This window comes from Balaenoptera borealis, assembly GCF_965194805.1.
Source record: "Balaenoptera borealis genome assembly, chromosome: 13".
Classification (NCBI taxonomy): domain Eukaryota; kingdom Metazoa; phylum Chordata; class Mammalia; order Artiodactyla; family Balaenopteridae; genus Balaenoptera; species Balaenoptera borealis.
Window position 1 is genome coordinate 94,119,219 of NC_138870.1, and position 19,056 is coordinate 94,138,274.

At 35.8% G+C, this 19,056-nt stretch overlaps 1 protein-coding gene across 28 annotated transcripts in view; it reads right to left on the minus strand.

Moving 5' to 3' along the window:
- RBFOX2 (RNA binding fox-1 homolog 2) overlaps positions 1-19,056 on the minus strand; it is a 266,538-nt gene that overhangs the window by 19,566 nt on the left and 227,916 nt on the right. For 10 of the 28 annotated variants that reach the window (XR_014233308.1, XM_082350342.1, XM_082350353.1 and 7 more), the window contains 6 exons: positions 17,818-17,871; positions 8,951-9,043; positions 6,087-6,147; positions 2,984-3,037; positions 2,768-2,862; positions 1,536-1,678 (listed from right to left, as the gene is read on the minus strand). Coding sequence is in view for 27 of the 28 variants with exons in the window: in XM_082350342.1 (XP_082206468.1) it covers positions 1,536-1,678; positions 2,768-2,862; positions 2,984-3,037; positions 6,087-6,147; positions 8,951-9,043; positions 17,818-17,871 (500 nt within the window). In the remaining variant the exon portion in view is untranslated. The remainder of the gene's footprint in view (positions 1-1,535; positions 1,679-2,767; positions 2,863-2,983; positions 3,038-6,086; positions 6,148-8,950; positions 9,044-17,817; positions 17,872-19,056) is intronic. The other 18 variants (XM_082350357.1, XM_082350352.1, XM_082350355.1 and 15 more) reach the window with 3 other exon arrangements.

Sequence of the window (19,056 nt, forward strand, 5' to 3'; positions counted from 1 at the left end):
TTGAATAGGAACGAATTCAACCACTTTATAAAGTAACTCAGGAATATTACAAAATAAAGAAGTCCCATGTTTCTGGTGAGCAGTATCTCTTTGCAAACATGATGGTAAAATCTCTTGGATTGAAATGGAAGACGCTTCATAAAACAATTTTCCTAGTGTGTAGAACTTCCAAGGTTCCGTTTTATGTTTTACTTGACTATTTCTTGATGAAATAATACTGCATCTTTATTCACTTCTTTAAAAGGAGATGTCAGAGGTTGAAGGTCAAAGGTCAAGTTGAGAGAAAAAAAAAAAGGATAAAATTAAAAGTAAGTAATGGCAGAAGATGGAGATGATGGAATGCATGGGATTTAAACATCTATAAACTGCAAACAAGTTTATTTCTAAAGTCGTTCCCTTCCAGTGGCTTCTGAAGCCTGCCCATTTCAACATGCATATTTGTCTTGTCTGATAAAAATGCTTTAATTCTGTGTAATTGAGGACCCCAAATGGCATGTCCCTTTGGTCTATGAATGAATGCTATATTAGTACACCTCACAGTCAATTTTGCTGTCAGAAAAGGACCTACAAGGGAGGCTCTTTCCCTTTACATTTTAACTATGTAGCAATGAATAGGCTCCTCTGCCGCTGTTTATTCTTCATTTAGAATATGGAAAAAAAACCTGTCACAGGCAGAGAAAAGATGAAGAACACAAACGTCACATCTTTGAAGAAAGAAAGTCCTGACACAACTAACTTATAAAAGTCCACTCTTTACAAAAATATACGTTTTAGGTTGACACTGAGAAACAACTGAAAACAAAACCTGCCATCTTCACTCCTTCTCCCCCATTCAGTGACAAAGGATTTATTTGTTGCTATGGAATCATTCCACTGCATGAGACACCCTCCACACAAAAATCAAAGGGTGAAGGATGCTCAGCTCCATTAGTTGTTTTATTATCATTGGGAAGCCAACTGTAGTTTAACTCTTCCTACTTCTCCCTTTCTCCCTTGATTCAATTGGACTTGGTTCATCTTTGAATTAACCTCTTTTAATCCATTTCCTACAAAGAAAGCAAATCCATTGTGGGTAACTAGCTCTGCTGCTCACCACCCAGGCGGTGAAACCACAAGGGAGGGCACATGTGAGAGCCTCAGCCCCAATAAGGGTGGTGGTGAGGGGGTGAATCCAGCAGATGCAGTCTTGCACTACAGTCTTGAGCTTCTAGTTTGGTTCTCTGCAGGAGTGTTAATCCAAATTCGTGCGATGCTGAGTGAACTCCATGCCAACACACTGCTAGTGAACACAAGACAGCTCTGGCTACTGTCTTAAGCCACTACTGTGAGGGCTTAAGGTGGCCAAAATGAAGATTTATATAATGAATTGATATTTTGTTACATTCTGACAATGGTATGGTTCTTGCCATCTGATCCGTTAATTTGCAAATATTCACAGAATCTCTACTATGTGGCACGGCAACATCCCAGAAGTTATACGAGGGCCAAGGTTTTCTGTTTTTGTGCGGCTGCTTATTTTGGAATCTACTGCTTACCCTGGATAGGCGGGAATGGCTGTTGGAGGTACCGCTCGGACTGCACCGTATACTGTCCGCCCCCTGCCCCTCAGGTGGGCTCCTCTGAAAGCGGCCGCCGTGGTGGCTGCAGTTGGGTAAGGGAAGCCAGGAACTAAAGGGAGACCCAAAATACAACAGAAATGCCAACTTGCATTCAACAGCACGTGTACAATCACAGCTTGCTTTGCACCAATTATAGGAAAGACACCTCGACATTACATCTTTTCTCAAAAAGAAATGGAAATATGCAATATGCCCAAACTAATTGACTCCATGCCTCATTCATCACAAATCTTGAGTGAGTTTGCTTTGCTCCTTCCCAATTTCAGCCTTACAATGCAAGCTGAGGAGAAACGGGTCAGGAAGCTCTGAGCACTACGGCCATAATGGAGATGAGACTTTTAATTTCTACGGGCAGTTTAAATTGATTGATATAAACTCTTTCACTGGCTAATTATTAACTCTGTTTCCAAACGTTATTACCTACATATAATAATTATTCTTCATAAGAATATTCTTTTGTGTTTTGACATGCTGCCACACTCCAAGGCACACAGTAGTCTTCAGACATTTCATTAGTCAACCTTATTCTTTATCTAAAATATTTCAATTCAGAAATGTGAGGTGAGAGGGAAACTACCTCTCCCCTGCAGCCTTATAATCCTTTAAAGAGGCAGACATTTTCTAAGGGCCTATTTTAAGTGTGCTATCCTCTAGAAAGCACACAGAGACACTGATTCCATGTCCACTGAACTCTGTTTAATTATATCTCTTGCTAAATGGCTAAATGGTTCAGGTCAAAATGACTTTAGAGATACCAACAGAGCTGAGAATCATCAATAATACAGGAGGGGCTTTTCAGTGATATTCGACTCAAGGGCCCAAAGCTGACTTGCAGATAACATGTACAACACATTCCACAAATAATTACTTCTTTTGTTTTCTTCATTACAAAGTGCAGACTAAAATTTTCTTTACGTGTCCTCACCCCCTTCTAACTTTTCCGACTATTTATGCTTTTTGGCCATCTTAACATTTGGTCAAAAAGATTCTAGCACAGGCTAAGCAGGACAGGGCACTGTGATAGTATTTATCTTTCTCGTGAATGCCTCCTTTTCAGTTATGTATTATATTTGGGGGAAAAAAAAGACCAACACATCACTGTTTACTCACAACAGTCAAAAGCCATGCCAGGTCAACATAGGCTACTTACTGATTAAAGGAATGTAAGTGTTGATGCCCCCTCTTCCTGACAGGGGCACTGCTGCGTCATTGCCTAGGGACACATCTGCTTGAAAGCTGGATGCTGAGCGCATTTAAGAAATGAAAAAGTGCAAAAAGATTACAAAGGAATAGGAAACTGAAAAACAATAGATTTTTAAAATACATATAAATAACACAAATGGAAAAATTAACTTAAATACTACCTGCGTACAACTCGGGCCCATATACAGCTCCAACTACTGGGCTTAATTTCCAACCTGAAATGGAAGAGAGGACAGTAAATATTTAAAACTATATGAGGAATATAAGGAAAAGGAGTGATGTGCAAGTTGGCTTCAGACACCTCTGGGTTCATTTTTGCCTGGTACCAGCTTCTCTTTAGAATGCCAGCAGGGGTTTATATGAGAGGGTGATGACATTTCTGGACCTGATCATCTTTAAGCAGGACTAGCACAGTGAAGGGATAATGAAGATTTGGCAGGGGAGTGGTGGGGGTAAAGAGGACGTGAGAAAAAAATTGGGACATAGGAAGATGGAGAGGGAATGAGAGAAGGAAAAAGAAATATAAATAAATCCTGGGGTTTGGTATACGGTCTCTCATAGAACGGCTTAATGACTTAATCTTTGTTTAGAAGAAGGAAAAAGGCAGAATATATATCATTCTCTATCACACTGTGATGCACTGTCTTCTATATCATCTTAACACTGTTTACTACTCTAATTGTTTGATAAGGGTATCCTTTGACTGAATTCAAATTTGACCTGGACCTCTGAATTCCATGTTCATTTATACCATGCTAATGGTATTCTGGGTAAATGGAAATCTTCCTTCATTGGGATTTCCCACTGGGATTTCACTGGAGTTAACCAAGGCACTAAGGAGAGACATGCAATAATAAAATTCAAGGTACATTCCCAACTTTGGTGCACGTCTTCTGAGATTTTAATTTGCAATAAGCATATTTATGTTAATCAGACCTTTAAGCTAATGGATTCAAGACCGCTGCTGAACATTAGCTTAAACATTTATAAATTTTAAGTATTTCCAAACAACATTAGGTTTGATATCAACTTCATTTCTACATTCCCTTTTTTATATTTATAGGAATATGGCAAGTAGTAAAAAAAAAAAGAAAAATGCACTATTACCCACTGATAGTTAGAGAATTCCATGTGAAAACTTTAATTAATAAATATTTGTTGAATTTTATACATAAATATGCCATTTAATTTTTCTGAAAGATTGGCTCTTTGGTTTAATTCTTTTATAACATTGTGCCACTGCTACTCTATAAATATGTGAATGGAAAGAAGAAAAGGCCAATTAACAGATTTCAATGGCTATAAGCAAAGACATTATTCAAGACAAAATCCATTCATTCGGAATCAATCCAATCCCCCATTCATTATTTTATGTGCTCACAGACATGCCTCTTCATTATTCTGCATAAAAATTTCAAAATCTGGATTCAAATCCTACTGGAGTTGCAAAAGCACAAATGTTCTTCAATCAGACAAATCAAGGGACTCAAAGCCAACATGAACTAAAATGCTGAGAATTCACCACAGAAGGCACCTAGCACACTCTTTTCAGAATCTCTAACACGGGAGCTGCATGTTTCTAAAGTCTGGCTCCAGTAGGCTTGAATAGTGATTTAGAATAATATTAAAAAATGAACTTTTCCTTTCCTATCAATGGCACTATTACTTAAGCACTCCATTTAAATGCATACAATGGATGCACATTATAATAATGGTATATAATGGTACACTGTCAACAATATCTTGAATACGTTTAGTTTTGTACACTTTCCAATGTATTTTTACAGTTGTTTATGTCATTTGACTTTCACAAACCCCAAAGAGAGCAGTAAGATAGGTACCACCTCTGGGACAATGAGTAAGGACTACACTTCCCTGGGCTTCATTTCCTAGATAATAAGCTAGGAGGGTTGGATTTTGATGACTTCTAAAGAAGAGCCTTGTGGTGCTAAAATTCTGTGACTGCTACTTGACAGAGGTGAAAACAGAATCAGATAGGTTAGGAAATTGGCCCACTGTCACAGAGTAAAATGAAGAGTCAAATCTAGAAGGAGAATTTCTGTCTTCTCAATTCTAGTCAGCAGCTCTTTCTGCTCCACCATTCTCACTGGATCGAAAGGAAATCTGACATACTCTCCTTCTGATTTAGTTTAAATTGGATTTTTATCAAAATTGCAGAAACTTCTGTTTCTGTGATAGCAGTGAAAAGAAGAAAACAAAAGGTAAAGTGGGAGGTGGTGGTATCCCAAGATATACCACTAGTAAAATGAGTAAGGAAAATGCAAATTATGCTGATAAATGCAAATTATGCTGATTTCTATAATCTATTTGAAAAGCTGGGCTACACATATTTATGGAAGACCTCCTGGGATATACTCAACACTAATACACTTCTACTTGATTTAAGATACTACCAGCACATACTGTCATACTCCAGCAGTAGGTTTAAACTTTTATAAAGCAATAAAAGGGGAGAAACTCCCCTTTTTATTCTAGATAAAATCTTATACACAACTCTAAAACATACAACAGAGAATGAGGTCCACCAAAGTAGAGCTGTAGGCCTCAAGACCCAGTCCATTCAGTTTTCTTTTTCCCCCCAAGATGGTCCTGTAGAACACAGTTTGCAAAACCACTGTTGTACAACAGATTAAAATTATATCCTACCTCACTTAGGGAATATGAGTCTAGATTAAATTTGACAACTGAAGCAAAAGTTCTGTTTTTGTTAGACAAAATATTCACAGAAAAATTCCTTCTTCATGAGAAACATTTATAAAACTCACTGTATAACAGGTAGCCACGGAATAGAAAATAGAAAATATGCGCACGTACCCCTCCCCAACACACACACCCCGTGGCTGCTGCCTCTAGAGCATTCTTTTAAAAGAACAAGGGGTCAAGAATTATTCCAATTATTATGTTCAGATAAGTAAGATCCAGGGGTATCCTGGACAAGCCTAACATATTACAAAGAACTACAGCAGCTAAAAAAAAGAGGGTGCCCACGGGGGGCCTAACTTGGGTTAATAGGTAACCTCAAATGATGTGTTTGCACTGTATAAAATGAACTTTACTGAGACTATAACACCTTAATAACTAAAAAAACTTTAAAAAAAAGTAATTTATAAAAATTAACTCTCCTAGGTAAAGAAAATACTTCAGCGTACACGAAACAAACTGAAGACTGAAATCAAGAAAAAGTCTTTGATGTTTGTGAGAGAATAAACGACATCTTTCTGAAGATGACTCGTAACCTCTTACCATTTGCATATGGTGTGACCATCTTCTTATTGGTCATTACACGTGCTGTAGCATTATTCACCTACAGATACAAAGTAGAAAGAAGGGGCAGGGAGGAAGTAAACCACATTAGGGAATATGGAGGTGCTCATTCAATAACAAAGTATTCAGTTTAAAATGTAAATTTCAGAGAAAATTGATTTAAATAATTAATATAACAGTATACAATATTAATATTAGTATTTTAATTAAAGTGTTCAATAAATGAGGCTAACAAGAGTAAAATGCAGTTTCTTGGTCTCCAAATGGAAAACTAGGACAACTTTACCATCCAGGCCTCCAAAGAAAAAGTACATCTGCAAGTTCTTTGGAGATCTTTTAAAGAGAGAAGTCTCTGCAGTGAGAAAATATGGAAAAAAGTAATTGGAAACAGCTCTGTGTGCACGTGAACTTTGAAGTTCATTAACAAAACAGAGGCTTGCTACACTGGTCAGGAAATAAATTTATAGGAAGATAGGAAAAAAAATCTGTGGATTTTACCTGTTCTGATGTTCAGCTTTTTTTATATGCTTGTATGAGATTTTACTGTTTGAGGTCAGTAAACAAATATAGGAACTTAGATTTTGAATTTTCTAGATTATGTGGCCTATTCATTTAAAATGAAGAAAGTTTTCATAAGGCCTTTAAATCAGGCACTTAAAAGAATTCAAAAAATAGAGCTTATGTTTCTTTTGTTTTATGGTACTCTCTACCCTCATTACAGAACTGCATAATTAAAGCATTCTCAGTGGTAAGGTAAGTAGACGTTACAAAGATGGTGCTGATGAAGAAAAGATGAATGGAGCTTAGAAGCCAGGATACTGCAGCCCAATGTCAGAACCAGCCTCAAAGCTCTTGCAAGGAGGGTAAAGCCTTACCATAGAACCTGGTTATATACTATGTTGTCAGGTATATAAAAACAGGCCAGTTTTTAAAAGAATTATAAAACATACAAAATATAATATGTCTTATTTCGCTCTGGGAATTTATATTATGTTAAATTTGAATAGTGATAAATTTGTTACCAAAAAAAAAAAAAAAAAAAAACCACATCAATTTTAGGTAGAATTGGAACCAAAAATCTTTTAATATGTCTTTCAGGATTTGTATAGTGATGATCTTCCTATGTGAGGAAAAGAGCTGGAAACTCCATTTACTCTAGTTTGACCCACCAAATCATATCAACATTTCACATTTAAAAGAAAGAATGGGATACAACAATGATGAGACTGAGAGCATGCAGTTAAAAAACACACACACACAAATAAAAGAAAGAAAAAAACAATCAATTTTGGAAAGACAGGAGAAAGTGAAGAGCGAGGCTCTCACAGACAAGGATTAGAATTGGGCAAGAGCTTCCACTAGCTGCTAGAGCAGAAAGCACCCAAGCACTTAAAGGAAAAATGGCCAGAACCAATCAGAAACCACCGGTCAGTAAAAGAGACCAATAGCTGCACCGAACAGAGAAGGGGTGGGGAAGGACTAGGGCAAAGGGTAGGAAGAGAGCTTGGGTAAGGAGAACAAAAAAGCGGAGGAATAGAAGAGAGAAAGTCAGGAAGGCTGTCACGGGCAGGAAAGAGAGCTGTCAAGGGCAAAGAAAGAACAGTCATAGCTACAAACAGAGGTTTGGGAAAGAGGAAAAGGAGGAAAGGAAGTGGGGGCAGGAAGTGCATTAATAAAACCAGCCAAACTGGAGTTCAGTAACTCTGAGTAAGATGTGCAAGGGGAAAAAAATCATCATGACGTCAGTACTCAAACAGCTCAGACTGCTACAAAACAATGTGTACATCCAAAGTCCAGGCGGCATTACTCAACAGCATTGAAAATAAAAGGGGGAAAGGAAAAGGAAGAGGAGCAAGTCAAATCACATTTTGTAGTGTTAATGTGAGATGGCAGATGGACTTTTTCTTTCTTATTTGTTTGTAATTACATTTTAAAAAAGCTTCTTCTCTAGTGCTTTTGTTTCACTTACCGCCAACGGGCACCATCGCCAGCATTGTGTATAGTTACCATGGAAAGAGTGAGTCAAGTGAAGGGCCCTAAATGCTAAACCATTGGAAAGGGAGGGGGAAAAAAAAAAGCAAAATATGCAGACATCTTACTCAAAATGGTGGCTTTTATATTTCATACTTTTAAAAACTGGGAAAGGGGAAAGGAGCCAGTTAACCTTCACTGCGTTATGAAAAGGGCTGGTGAGCACCAGGTGGCCGACTCACTCACTGTACTAGTACATTCTACAGGCAGCCACCCAACCCTCTGTTGGAGGATTTTATCCAGTAACTGTTGAAATTCTAGATATTAACTATATTTAAAAACCACATTAGTTTTGGATTCTTTCCTCCCCGCCCCCAATCTCTATGATCTTCTATTCCTTGTCACACGCATGTGGAGGTGAACTGGCCTCCCAAGAGAGAGAGGATATTGGCTGGCCCCTTGATTCATTATAGGACACATTTCTAAATTGGGTAGTTTTTAGACATTTTAAAAGTTAGTTTTATTTTGGCCTGATTAGAGGAATTCAGAGTCTCGCAAACTGAAGCAAAGGAAAAAAATCAAGAGAGTAGAAGGATGAACATTTTGGAGGAAAAAAATAAATGAAAAACAAATATACATACATTCGCACGCAGGTAAATCAAAATTAAAACCCCAAAACAACCAAAAAATGGGAGGGGGGGGGAGAAGGATAGAAGTGTTACTTTTACGCATTTTAGTGCAAGAAGGTGAAGGACACAGAGACACAAAAACACACACAAACAAGACAGGGTTCCAAATGTGAAATAAGTGAGGCAATACATAAAAAGAGAAATAAAATATAAACCAGAAATTGAATTATTGAAGACATGCACCTCGATTTTACGGCCCTCTACCACGGTGCCGTGTAATTTCTCCCTGGCCCTGTCTGCATCAGCACTATTCTCGAAAGTTACGAACCCGAATCCCTGCATGCAGCGGGAGAAGGGGGGAAAACATGCACATCGTTATATTGAAATACTGATCTCTTGGTAAATAGAAAAAAAAAATCACAGTATGAAACTGACATCAGCAACAACTCAGCAATACTCTCCCAAAGTCACATTTTTGGTTCATGCATATTTTGTAAAGGGAAATTAAATCCAATAAAAGAATAAAGAACTGTAGTAGTAGTGATAATAATAATAGTAATAATGTAATTAACAACAATAATAACAATAATAAAATAAAACATAAAGCATGTGAGGCCAGACCAAAATTAAGGTATAGAGTTACTCGGGTCAAACTATTCAACTGAGAATCTGAACATTTAAAAAAATCCCACCTTTCTTATTTCATGCTGTTAACATACATATCCTTTTATATAATACTAAAAAATAATTAAATCTATTATTCCCCAGTAACTTCTACATGAAACTTGATATTTAGGTGCAAGCCTTGAATAATGAGTTTTTGAGGCGGTCTAATCGTTTTAGCCCCACTTTGCCTGTTGTTTATAGCACCATCAACTTCTCTGGGAACGGTATAATTTAAGATATAGTGTTCATGTTAGATTCTGTGGGTACTGGGTGTGGAAGAGGAGAGCACTCATGTCCGTCTAAGCAAACGAAAACACCACTAAGCAGTGGTCAATTATGACTTTTCTTCAATGTGAATTTTAAACAACCAGACTGACACTCAAGAGTAAAAATATGTTCAGCTGAATTTCAGAAAATTGCTTACCCAAATTTGCCTAAATTTTGTTGAAGCCTACATCTGCTACTAAATGTATTAGTTTTTTTCTATATGCAGAGAGAAAAAGGAATAGTCAAAAAGGCAATAGAAATGAGATCTATGTTAGTGACATCAGTTGCATACTATTTAATAGGAAAAGAATACCATAAAACAGCAATACAGTTGCTACTCTGAGTTAGGATTAATTTATTTGTCCATTGTAGATGCTGAAAAACAAACCAACCAACCATGGAGTTTTAATTTATTAAATAGAAAAAGCAGGAGACCGGGAGTTAACCCACTCTACTCCTTGGCTCACATTAAATCTTAAAAGACTGCCTGGGTCATTATCTTTCTATCAATTTCAACACCAGCAGGATTTACTATATACTATAGGACTATTTCACAAAGCATTATATCAGTTTCATTCTAGGTGCTCTGTCCTTATCTTTCCACTCTGCAACTATAAAATTTTCTCAAGCTATTTATATCTGTAGAGTGGTAACTTCTTAGAATTTTCTGAGACAGTCCTCATGTCTCAATAGCTTCACTGTCCCTCTAGCATTCTTTGAATATTCCATTGTAGGATAACCTGAACCCTTTACTTTCACTGAAGTTCTGCTTTGCTGCTTAATGCCATGAGTACTCCTATATATACAAAACATATTTTTAACTGAGATGGTAAATAATGTGCATTGCTCAATAAGATTTTATAAAAGCAACTCCATCATTCTGAAGGATCTGATTTCTCAGCATTTAAATGACTACATATGGTTGGGTGGCAATCCACGGAGGATTCCAATGGATTAACTCTACCTTCAATTTGGATATCTAGAAAGTGAAATGCTAAGCTGACAGAAATTTTTAAAAATATATGTAGCTTAGGATGGAATACTCTGGGTAATTTTAATTCAAAATGTACCTTAAAAATGTACATGTGTTGAAAATATCAATGGGGACACATTTTCAGAAACAAATTTTGATATCAACATGTTATAGCCACTTTGACAACTCAAGGTGTACAAGGGCAAGTTACTAATTAATTATTCCATTTGTCATCTACACTAGCATCTGATGAAGACAGGAAGCCAGTTCTCCGATCCTGGAGAATCCTCCCATAGGAAAGTTAAACCTTTTAAAAAAGGTTACAGATAGTGATGAGTTTTTATATCACATTTTAGAAGTTCTATAAGCTGTATTTCAACTGATTGCCACAGCCTCATACATTTTATGCCCTGGGTTAAATTAATAAATTATAAACTAGTGGTTGGACAGCAGATTACGTAGAGGCTAATATACAAGTTTTTAATTTTAGCATTATGACTACACACACCCACATACATACACACATACATGTGTGTCTTTTAAATGCACCCATGGGGTAGAAAGGATAAACCTGTTGGTTTCCTTTTGAAAGTAAAGACATTGAGCCAATCTGAGGTTAAGTATTCAAGCATCAAAAAGGCCCAGAGCACCAACAAGGTCTTCTTCCTTCCATGTAGCTTTTTCCTACAGCTAATGGTGAGAAAATTAGAAATTAAGCTTTGAAACTGAAATTCAGTATTCTATTTACTAAACTATATTAGTCCTACAATTCTTCTATTTTCTCTTTCAAATCTAATTGCTAAATGTGTTCTATGACCCTCCTTTCTGTAATGTGTTGATGGACCATCTGTGACACAATGGCTGCGTGGTATCATAAGTGCTGGCATCTTACAGTCAGCATATGACAAAGTTTAACATTAAAGTCTGCTTGTGTAAGATTTTTTCAATATAACTTCAGTATTCTGGAACAAAATTTCACTTTTAAATGCTTTAAAAGTGTTTTATAAGGAAAGGTGCTTATAAACTAAAGGAAATGCTAATCAAGATACCAAAGACATAAAAATGAAGCGATCTTTGCAGCCACATTTACTAGCGTAAGAGGAGGCAGAAGGCCTTGTTGATACTTTCGGAATCCTGATAAGAAACACAGAGGTAACAGGATTTCTTTCTTTCCTTCCAAGATAAATAGACCTTGTGTCAGGCAGAATAACAGCCCCCCCAAAGTTGTCCATGTCCTAATCCCCAGAACCTGTGAATATGTTACCTTACGTGGCAAAAGGGATTTTGCAGATGTGATTAAATTAATGATCTTGCGATAGGGAGATTATCCTGGATTATCCAGTTGAGCCCAATGTAATCGCAAAGGTGCTTAGAAGTGAAAGAGGGAAAGAGGAGAGTCAGAATTGGAGAGTGTAGCAGCCTGAGAAAGGCTGGGCTGGCTGTTGCTGGCTCTGAAGATGGAAGGGGGGCTATAGGCCAAGGAACGTGGGCTGCCTCCCGAAGCTGGAAAAGGCAGGCAATGGAGCATCCCTTAGAGCCACCTGAAGGAACACAGCCCTCCGACACTTTGATTTTAGCCTAGTGAGACCCACTTTGGACTTCTGACCTCCAGAACTGTAAGATAATAAATCTGTGTGGTAGTAAGCCACCAAGTTTGTGATAATTTGTTCAGAAGCACTAGGAAATTAGTATATACCTCTCAGAATTAAGGTCTGTGATTAGGAAGGTGAGAAGCATAACCAGTATTTTTGGAATATTGTCCTTAAATACTTTTCTCTTGAGTCGAAACTTCAAACAGGTGGTTTTCCATCAACTCAACTTCCTGCTTGCTTATCTGTCACATTTACAACTTGGTTTTAAGAATATTAACTCAAATAAGGCTTGAAAAAAATTTTAATGTACTGTTTCTTCAATAAAATTTAGCACTTTTGAAAATGTGCCAGAAATTGAGCCAAGGATATTCACAGACTTAAAAAGTTACTAATAGGAAAACTCTCTTCCACGAAATTATGTTTAATGTTCCCTTATTCTTGAAAATCTAATTCACAGTAATTCTGGTCATTTGGATCTCTTGCTTTGAAAAAAATTTAATACAATTATGTCTAAACCTAACACATTTTCCTTAGAAGAGCTTCAAAATGATCATATGAAGTATCAAAAAGGGAAACATAATAACGGTCTGAATAGCTACAAAGTCAGACCCTTAACAGTACATATTTTAGGTATGTAAGAAGATAAAGAACAGATAAACAAAAAGTAAACTTTCATTTTTAAATTAAAAAAAATGATGTTGCAACATTTGTCTATACCAGCACTAACCGATAAAAATATAGCATGAGCCACATATATAATTTCAAATTTTCTACTAGCTACATTAAAAAAGTAAAAACAAGTGAAATTAATTTCAATAATGTATTTTATTTAACCCAGTATATACGACATATTATAATTTCAACCTGCATCATTATGAAACCATTATGAGTGAGATGTTTAACATTCTTTTTTGAGCTAAGCCTTTGAAATTGGTGTCTATTTTACACTTAAAGCACATTTCAATTTAGAGATGTGCCACATTTCAAATGGTCAACATGGTCGCTGCACTGGGCAATGAAGGTCTACACCTTTACCCTCTTACCTAAGGTTCTCAGCTCCCAAAGTTCTTCTGTGTTAACAATTTAAATACACCAGTGCTACATTCACAATTTACCAGCTATCTTAGCTGTCTTTTGGAAATTGAGGGATGCTGTGTTTATCAGGGACATGGTCGTGGTTAAAACTTCTACAGAGTGTGACAAAAATTTTATTATCTGCCTTGACATCCATTTGTCATCAAGGGCACACAGGAGCCGAATAACTGTCACCTTTTTAGTCTGGCCTCAGACTGCAGTAAATAACAAGCAACAGGATGAGCATTATAAAAATATTTTTAAATTTGTATAATCTTTGAATTTTTCCATCTCAGAAGAATGCGAAAGAAAATTTACCATGTAACTTTTAAGGGAGAAATCAAAACCAGAAGGTTCTCCTGGGTATGGTCAGAACACAGAAATTAAAAAATAAATACAAGAAAAATAAAACTAAAACCCATAAAATGGTAGCAAAAGAAAATAAACTAAGACTTTTGGAAATACATGCACTGTTAATTCAGTTTTAAGTATAATGAAAAACATTTCATCTCAGCGTTACCCATCAAATTTTACTGAAAATCACAAAGGCCTACTCAGTGCAATTTCAAAGACAGTCTTTTGACTATATTTGGAAAGAAATAATTTCCCTTTGCATAAAATCAAAAGCCAGGGAAATAGGAGAGAAATTACAGCATATTTCTTGTGTCTGAGGAATGGGAATAGAGGTTTCATCTTCCCTAACTCCAGCCTAAACATAAGCTTAACCCAAATCCAGATTCCCATCATTCCAGAAATCCACCTGAGAGAAGTAATGCGAACACATTAACTAAAAATCTGCTAGAAATCTCAATAATTGTTGCTGTGCTCTATTCTGCAGTCCTTTAGAGGACTTAATAATTGACACTGTGTAAAGAAGAAGAGCTTCTATACATTCAATATTTATAAAACACGTCCCTTCAAAAGTGACAACTATATACTCAAAGTATGTTGACAAAACTTTATGGAAAATATAAATGTTAGAATCTGTGTATTTCTTTTTAAAATAAGCTTGATAATTATCACAAACAAAATGTTATGGGACTGGGTGATAGTGAACAGGATGGTGGAAGGTCTGAATTTCAACAGTGAAATAAACTTTTGAAAACAACAAGTGCTCAGTTACTAAAAGTGTCTAGCAGACAGTACAAGGTTAAGAGTACTGGTTGGTGAACTAGGTGACCACTGTTTAGTGTTCTGTTTAAGATTCTATGTGAGAATATGTGAGAAAAAAGAAAAAAGGAAGGAAAAACATGAGAATATTGTGAATATTCCCTTTAATGAACTATGTATGCTTCCCCCCGCTACTTCTCATTAAACATCATGTTTTCCTTTTATAATGGTTTTTAAAAGGGTGCTTTTTAAAAATTGTTACTCAAAGGATCTATAAGGAGAATGACAATATAATTTATTGTTCAAACTAGGATACTTTGAGGGAGAAAGGGGACATTATTAATTGCTAAGACAACAAGTATAAACTGGGACTATCCTGGATAAACCAGGATATATGGCCACTCTCCCTATACGCTAACTTCTTATTGTTTGTATTACTACTTTGTCACGACTGGTGAAATTTGGAGAATCAATAATGCTATGCATATCTGTTAAATCATTTTCTAGATTCTATTTGAGTACATTAGTTAACTTTTTGGAAGGGGTATCATTTTTCATCACATATCTTAATTAAACATTTTCAAAAGGATAGTCTATCTTTGCTTCAGTTAATCACAGAAAACTAAATACAGCTGACTTTATGTTTTTACAAAGGAGTAGGGAGTAAAAAGAACATTTTCAAAAATCACATGAAATAATTTAAATAAATATGTATGTATGTATATGCATGTAAACGAAATAAATTCATTTCATAAAAACCAAATTCAGAATATGAAGGTCAAAGAAGAAAAAAGGAAAATAGTCAACAACAAGGAAACAACTACTTTCTGGAACACAGAAATTCTACTCTCCAGGCAAGGTGGAAAGGGAGACTACTAGCAGGCAGGGAAGGAATGGGCATGGCAGCAAGACAGTGTTTACTTATGTTTTTAGGGGGTATATTCTCAAACCCGGGGCCAACGGTCTCATAAAAAATAAGACATGGTAATAGAGTTGCTTTTTGTTTTGCAGTCACTTGGTTAAATACTGTTTTACATGTAAGTATTACTTATCTCTAAAAGCTTGTCAGTTTTTCCATTATTGCTTCAGAAAAAATTCAATAAAGCTAATTTCTGTACAGAAAAGCACTCTGTTAAAAGACTGAGCAATTCTTAGCTAAACAATAGGACCAATAGGACTTATATGGTCCTATTGTTTCTCTGGTTCCTTTCAAGACATGCTGTAATTTTATAGTCAACCCCAGACACAAAAGTAATGAGAAACTAAACTTAATTTACAAAAAGAAAAGTACTCATTAATTTATCTTAGGTGGATCCCAGAAGACGCATCTAGGTTTTGACTCCAAAATAAATCTCTATTAATGAGCCCATTCCAGCTAAGAACTTTAGGTAGCAGTTAAGAAGGGCAAAGGATGAAGACAGGTTTTTTTATCAGTTCTAGAAGAAGGCAGGTCCAAGGCAATTCCGAATTCTGTGCTTTGTTTTAAAAACATTTTCCAATTAGTACACAGTCTGTCTACCCTTCAGCAGCCCAAAGAAAAAAGGGCAGTGAGGACACAGCATCAAGCTGAGAGAGGCAGCATATATTTTTAGATTCCCCAAAGAGAAAAGGAAGGCTTGTGTCATTTTAAAATGAAAGTTAGAGGGGAGGAGCAATTGAATAGGGTAAATTAAAAATTTTTTGGTAGTAGGCAAATCCTTGAAGTCGATGAAAGAAGCCTTAGAAAGATCAATTTCCTTTGCTTCACAAGAATTGAATCAAATTATTTTCTTGGTAAGGAGCAAAGTCCTCAATGCCTGATAGAATTTTATTGGGCTTCCGGTTGTTAGTCTAGCTAAGAATGTTTGAAGTGCAAACACTTAAAACCAAAAACACTTAAACTACTGGTTCAGATAAACAGTGTGGCCAATAATCTTCATGTATTTATTTCACATTCATGTGCCTCTCATCTCTAAACCATTGTCATTTTTCTACCTTGTATCTAAAAAGTTCACAAAAAAATAACAGCAAACTATACAACAAAAGAATAGAAACCCACTGTGAGGAAATTACAAGTATAAACAGTTTTACTGGTTACAGTTTGAATAGATTTCACTTTAAAAATACTTACCAAGTTAAGTGCTGGAGAAAGTTCTGTATAGGCATAATTAATCTTTTTTTGTTTTAACTGAAAACTGAAAGCTTAGAGTATAATTACCTCTTTAATAATTAACAAATAATTATTATAGTCAGAATTAAACACTTTTAGTGTTGATGCATTCTACAAAGGAAGGGAATAATAATCAGAAGCATTAGGAAAACACAAACATTTGTATTAGTACAGATGGGGGCAGGAAGTATATATAACTCTGTAGATATGTTATTAGTTCCCAAAGTATGGTGAATTTGGAGTAGGAAATTAAGAGAGGTAAATATTAGCTTATTTATTTACTTTATTTAGCTTTTCTCAAATTACATTCTTAGAGATTTAATCATAGTCAAGGGCTATTTTCAAAGTTCAGTAGGGATGACCAAATGAAAATTAATTTCAAAAACTGGTCTAACCTAAAAATGCAAGTAGAACTGAACATAGCAAGGTAAATATTTACAAGCCTGCCCACAGCTGACTGTGTCTGTGGAGTGTATTCCATTTGTTGAGGAGGAAGAAAACTCTCAAATAAAACTTTCTGAAATTCAGTTCATCAAATATTTTTTCACAACACCATTTTAAGACTTTACCATTCTTTCATTCCTAAAAGCACTGCTGCTTATTTTAGTGCATAAAAATTCTAAATCATACAGATTGGGAATTTAAAACAGTAAATTATTATGTTCATCCTCATGCAAAAAACCCCCAACTCACTGTATTTGTAATTGAAGTGACTCTCAGTCCTGAAGCTTGCCTATCTGGGTATAACTTAAAGGAGGAAATCCACAGTGAATACCTGAGTCACTACTCCCTGCTTTTAAGCTTTGTCAGAATTTACTGAACAGAGAGAACAAGTCAACTGAATAACTGAAATATTAAATTTGTTCTAAGTATGTCATTTTGAAGTTCGATTTTTAAAAGCTGAACTGTTCTGGTAGAATTCAGACTAGAATTCTCACAGAATTTCACTTTTTTCCAGTCTTCTCTCTCGTCCTTTACAATAAGAAGCTTAGGCCAAATTTAAATCTGAGAAAAGACTGACATCTCCTACAGCCTTTCTTCCTTACGGCCACACTCTCCCCTCAAACCTCTCTTGTTTCTACACCATCACTCTCCCACCCAATTTAAGATTTAGGAAAGATTTGGCCACGCAGTGGCTTATGTTTAGAGGTAATCTAATCAAGCTAGATCATTGGGATACTTTTTGCAGGCTTGAAAAACAGCTTAAGTTTTCTATTTACTATTTTAAATAAAACAAAACTAAAAGAAACCAAGCACACAACACTGAAATGGAGCTTACCTTAGAACCACGTTCATTAAAGATTATTTCTACATCTAGGATTTTGCCAAACTGCTGCAGAGACAAAAATAAAAACATTTACTCATGTTCAGCTTTTTATCCATATACTTTACTTTCTTCTGAAAGAGGAAGAGGTGTTTTTTTCTTTAAACTACTTATTTAACATCCACGCTTCTATTTGTTGGCAGGTCCCAATATCAGTTGTTGATTTTTCCTCATCATTGAGCTGGTAATTTTTCCTTTTTTAATTCACTCACTCATGCATTATCCATCTCTTTATAGTGGAAGCTGTTTTCATAAGTTATTCACAGCATCACCGTGTTACATGCTTCTTCACGCGGACAAGAACTGGGAGTCTTCCTAACTACATCTCTAACTTTTGAAATCGTAAGTAGAAAGATACACTATTGATGGCTGTTTTTCTTCCCTTTCTTGTTTTTTTGGGCCGCGCCTCCCATGGCATGCAGGATCTTAGGTCCCTGACCAGGGATCGAACCCATGCCCCCTGCAGTGGAAGCTCCGAGTCTTAACTATTGGACCAACAGGGAAGTCCTTCCTTTTTTTTTTTAATTAATAAAAGTAAACCACATTTACTGGAAAAAAATAGAAAATATAGATAAACAAAAAGGAAAAGGGAAAACAAAAAATGAAGATCATCTGCAATCCCAACATCTTAACATTTTGGTACACAGCCTTCCCAGCTTTTCCTTAGGCGTGTGTGTGTGTGTGTGTGTGTGTGTGTGTGTTTACTTTTCTTAAACTTAATATACTATGAATAACTTTCCAAATCAATAAATATATATCTGTGTTATCTCTATAGGCTATCTGCTATTTTACCAAACATTCATAGACATTATGGATGATTCTATCGATACTTATTTGCCACTTCAGTATTTCTGCAATAAACATCATCTAGAATATTTAAAATAATAACTTTATTTCGAAATTAGTTAAATATTTTAACATTTGGAAAATCAAACAAAGCTAAAAATACAACATCTAAATAACTCTATTGCTAGGTAGCTAAATAGCTGATGAGAGGGGCATACACAAAACACAGTAATTATTTGGAGGAGAGGTATATATAAGGTGATAAAACTACCTGTTTTAATCAATACCTGAATGAACTGAATTGAGGGAATGTGCACTAAATCTCCAATATCTTTTTGGCTCACATTTCCCTTTGAGAACTAGACCCACAGACCCAATTATCTATTTCACTTGGATTTCAAACTAGAC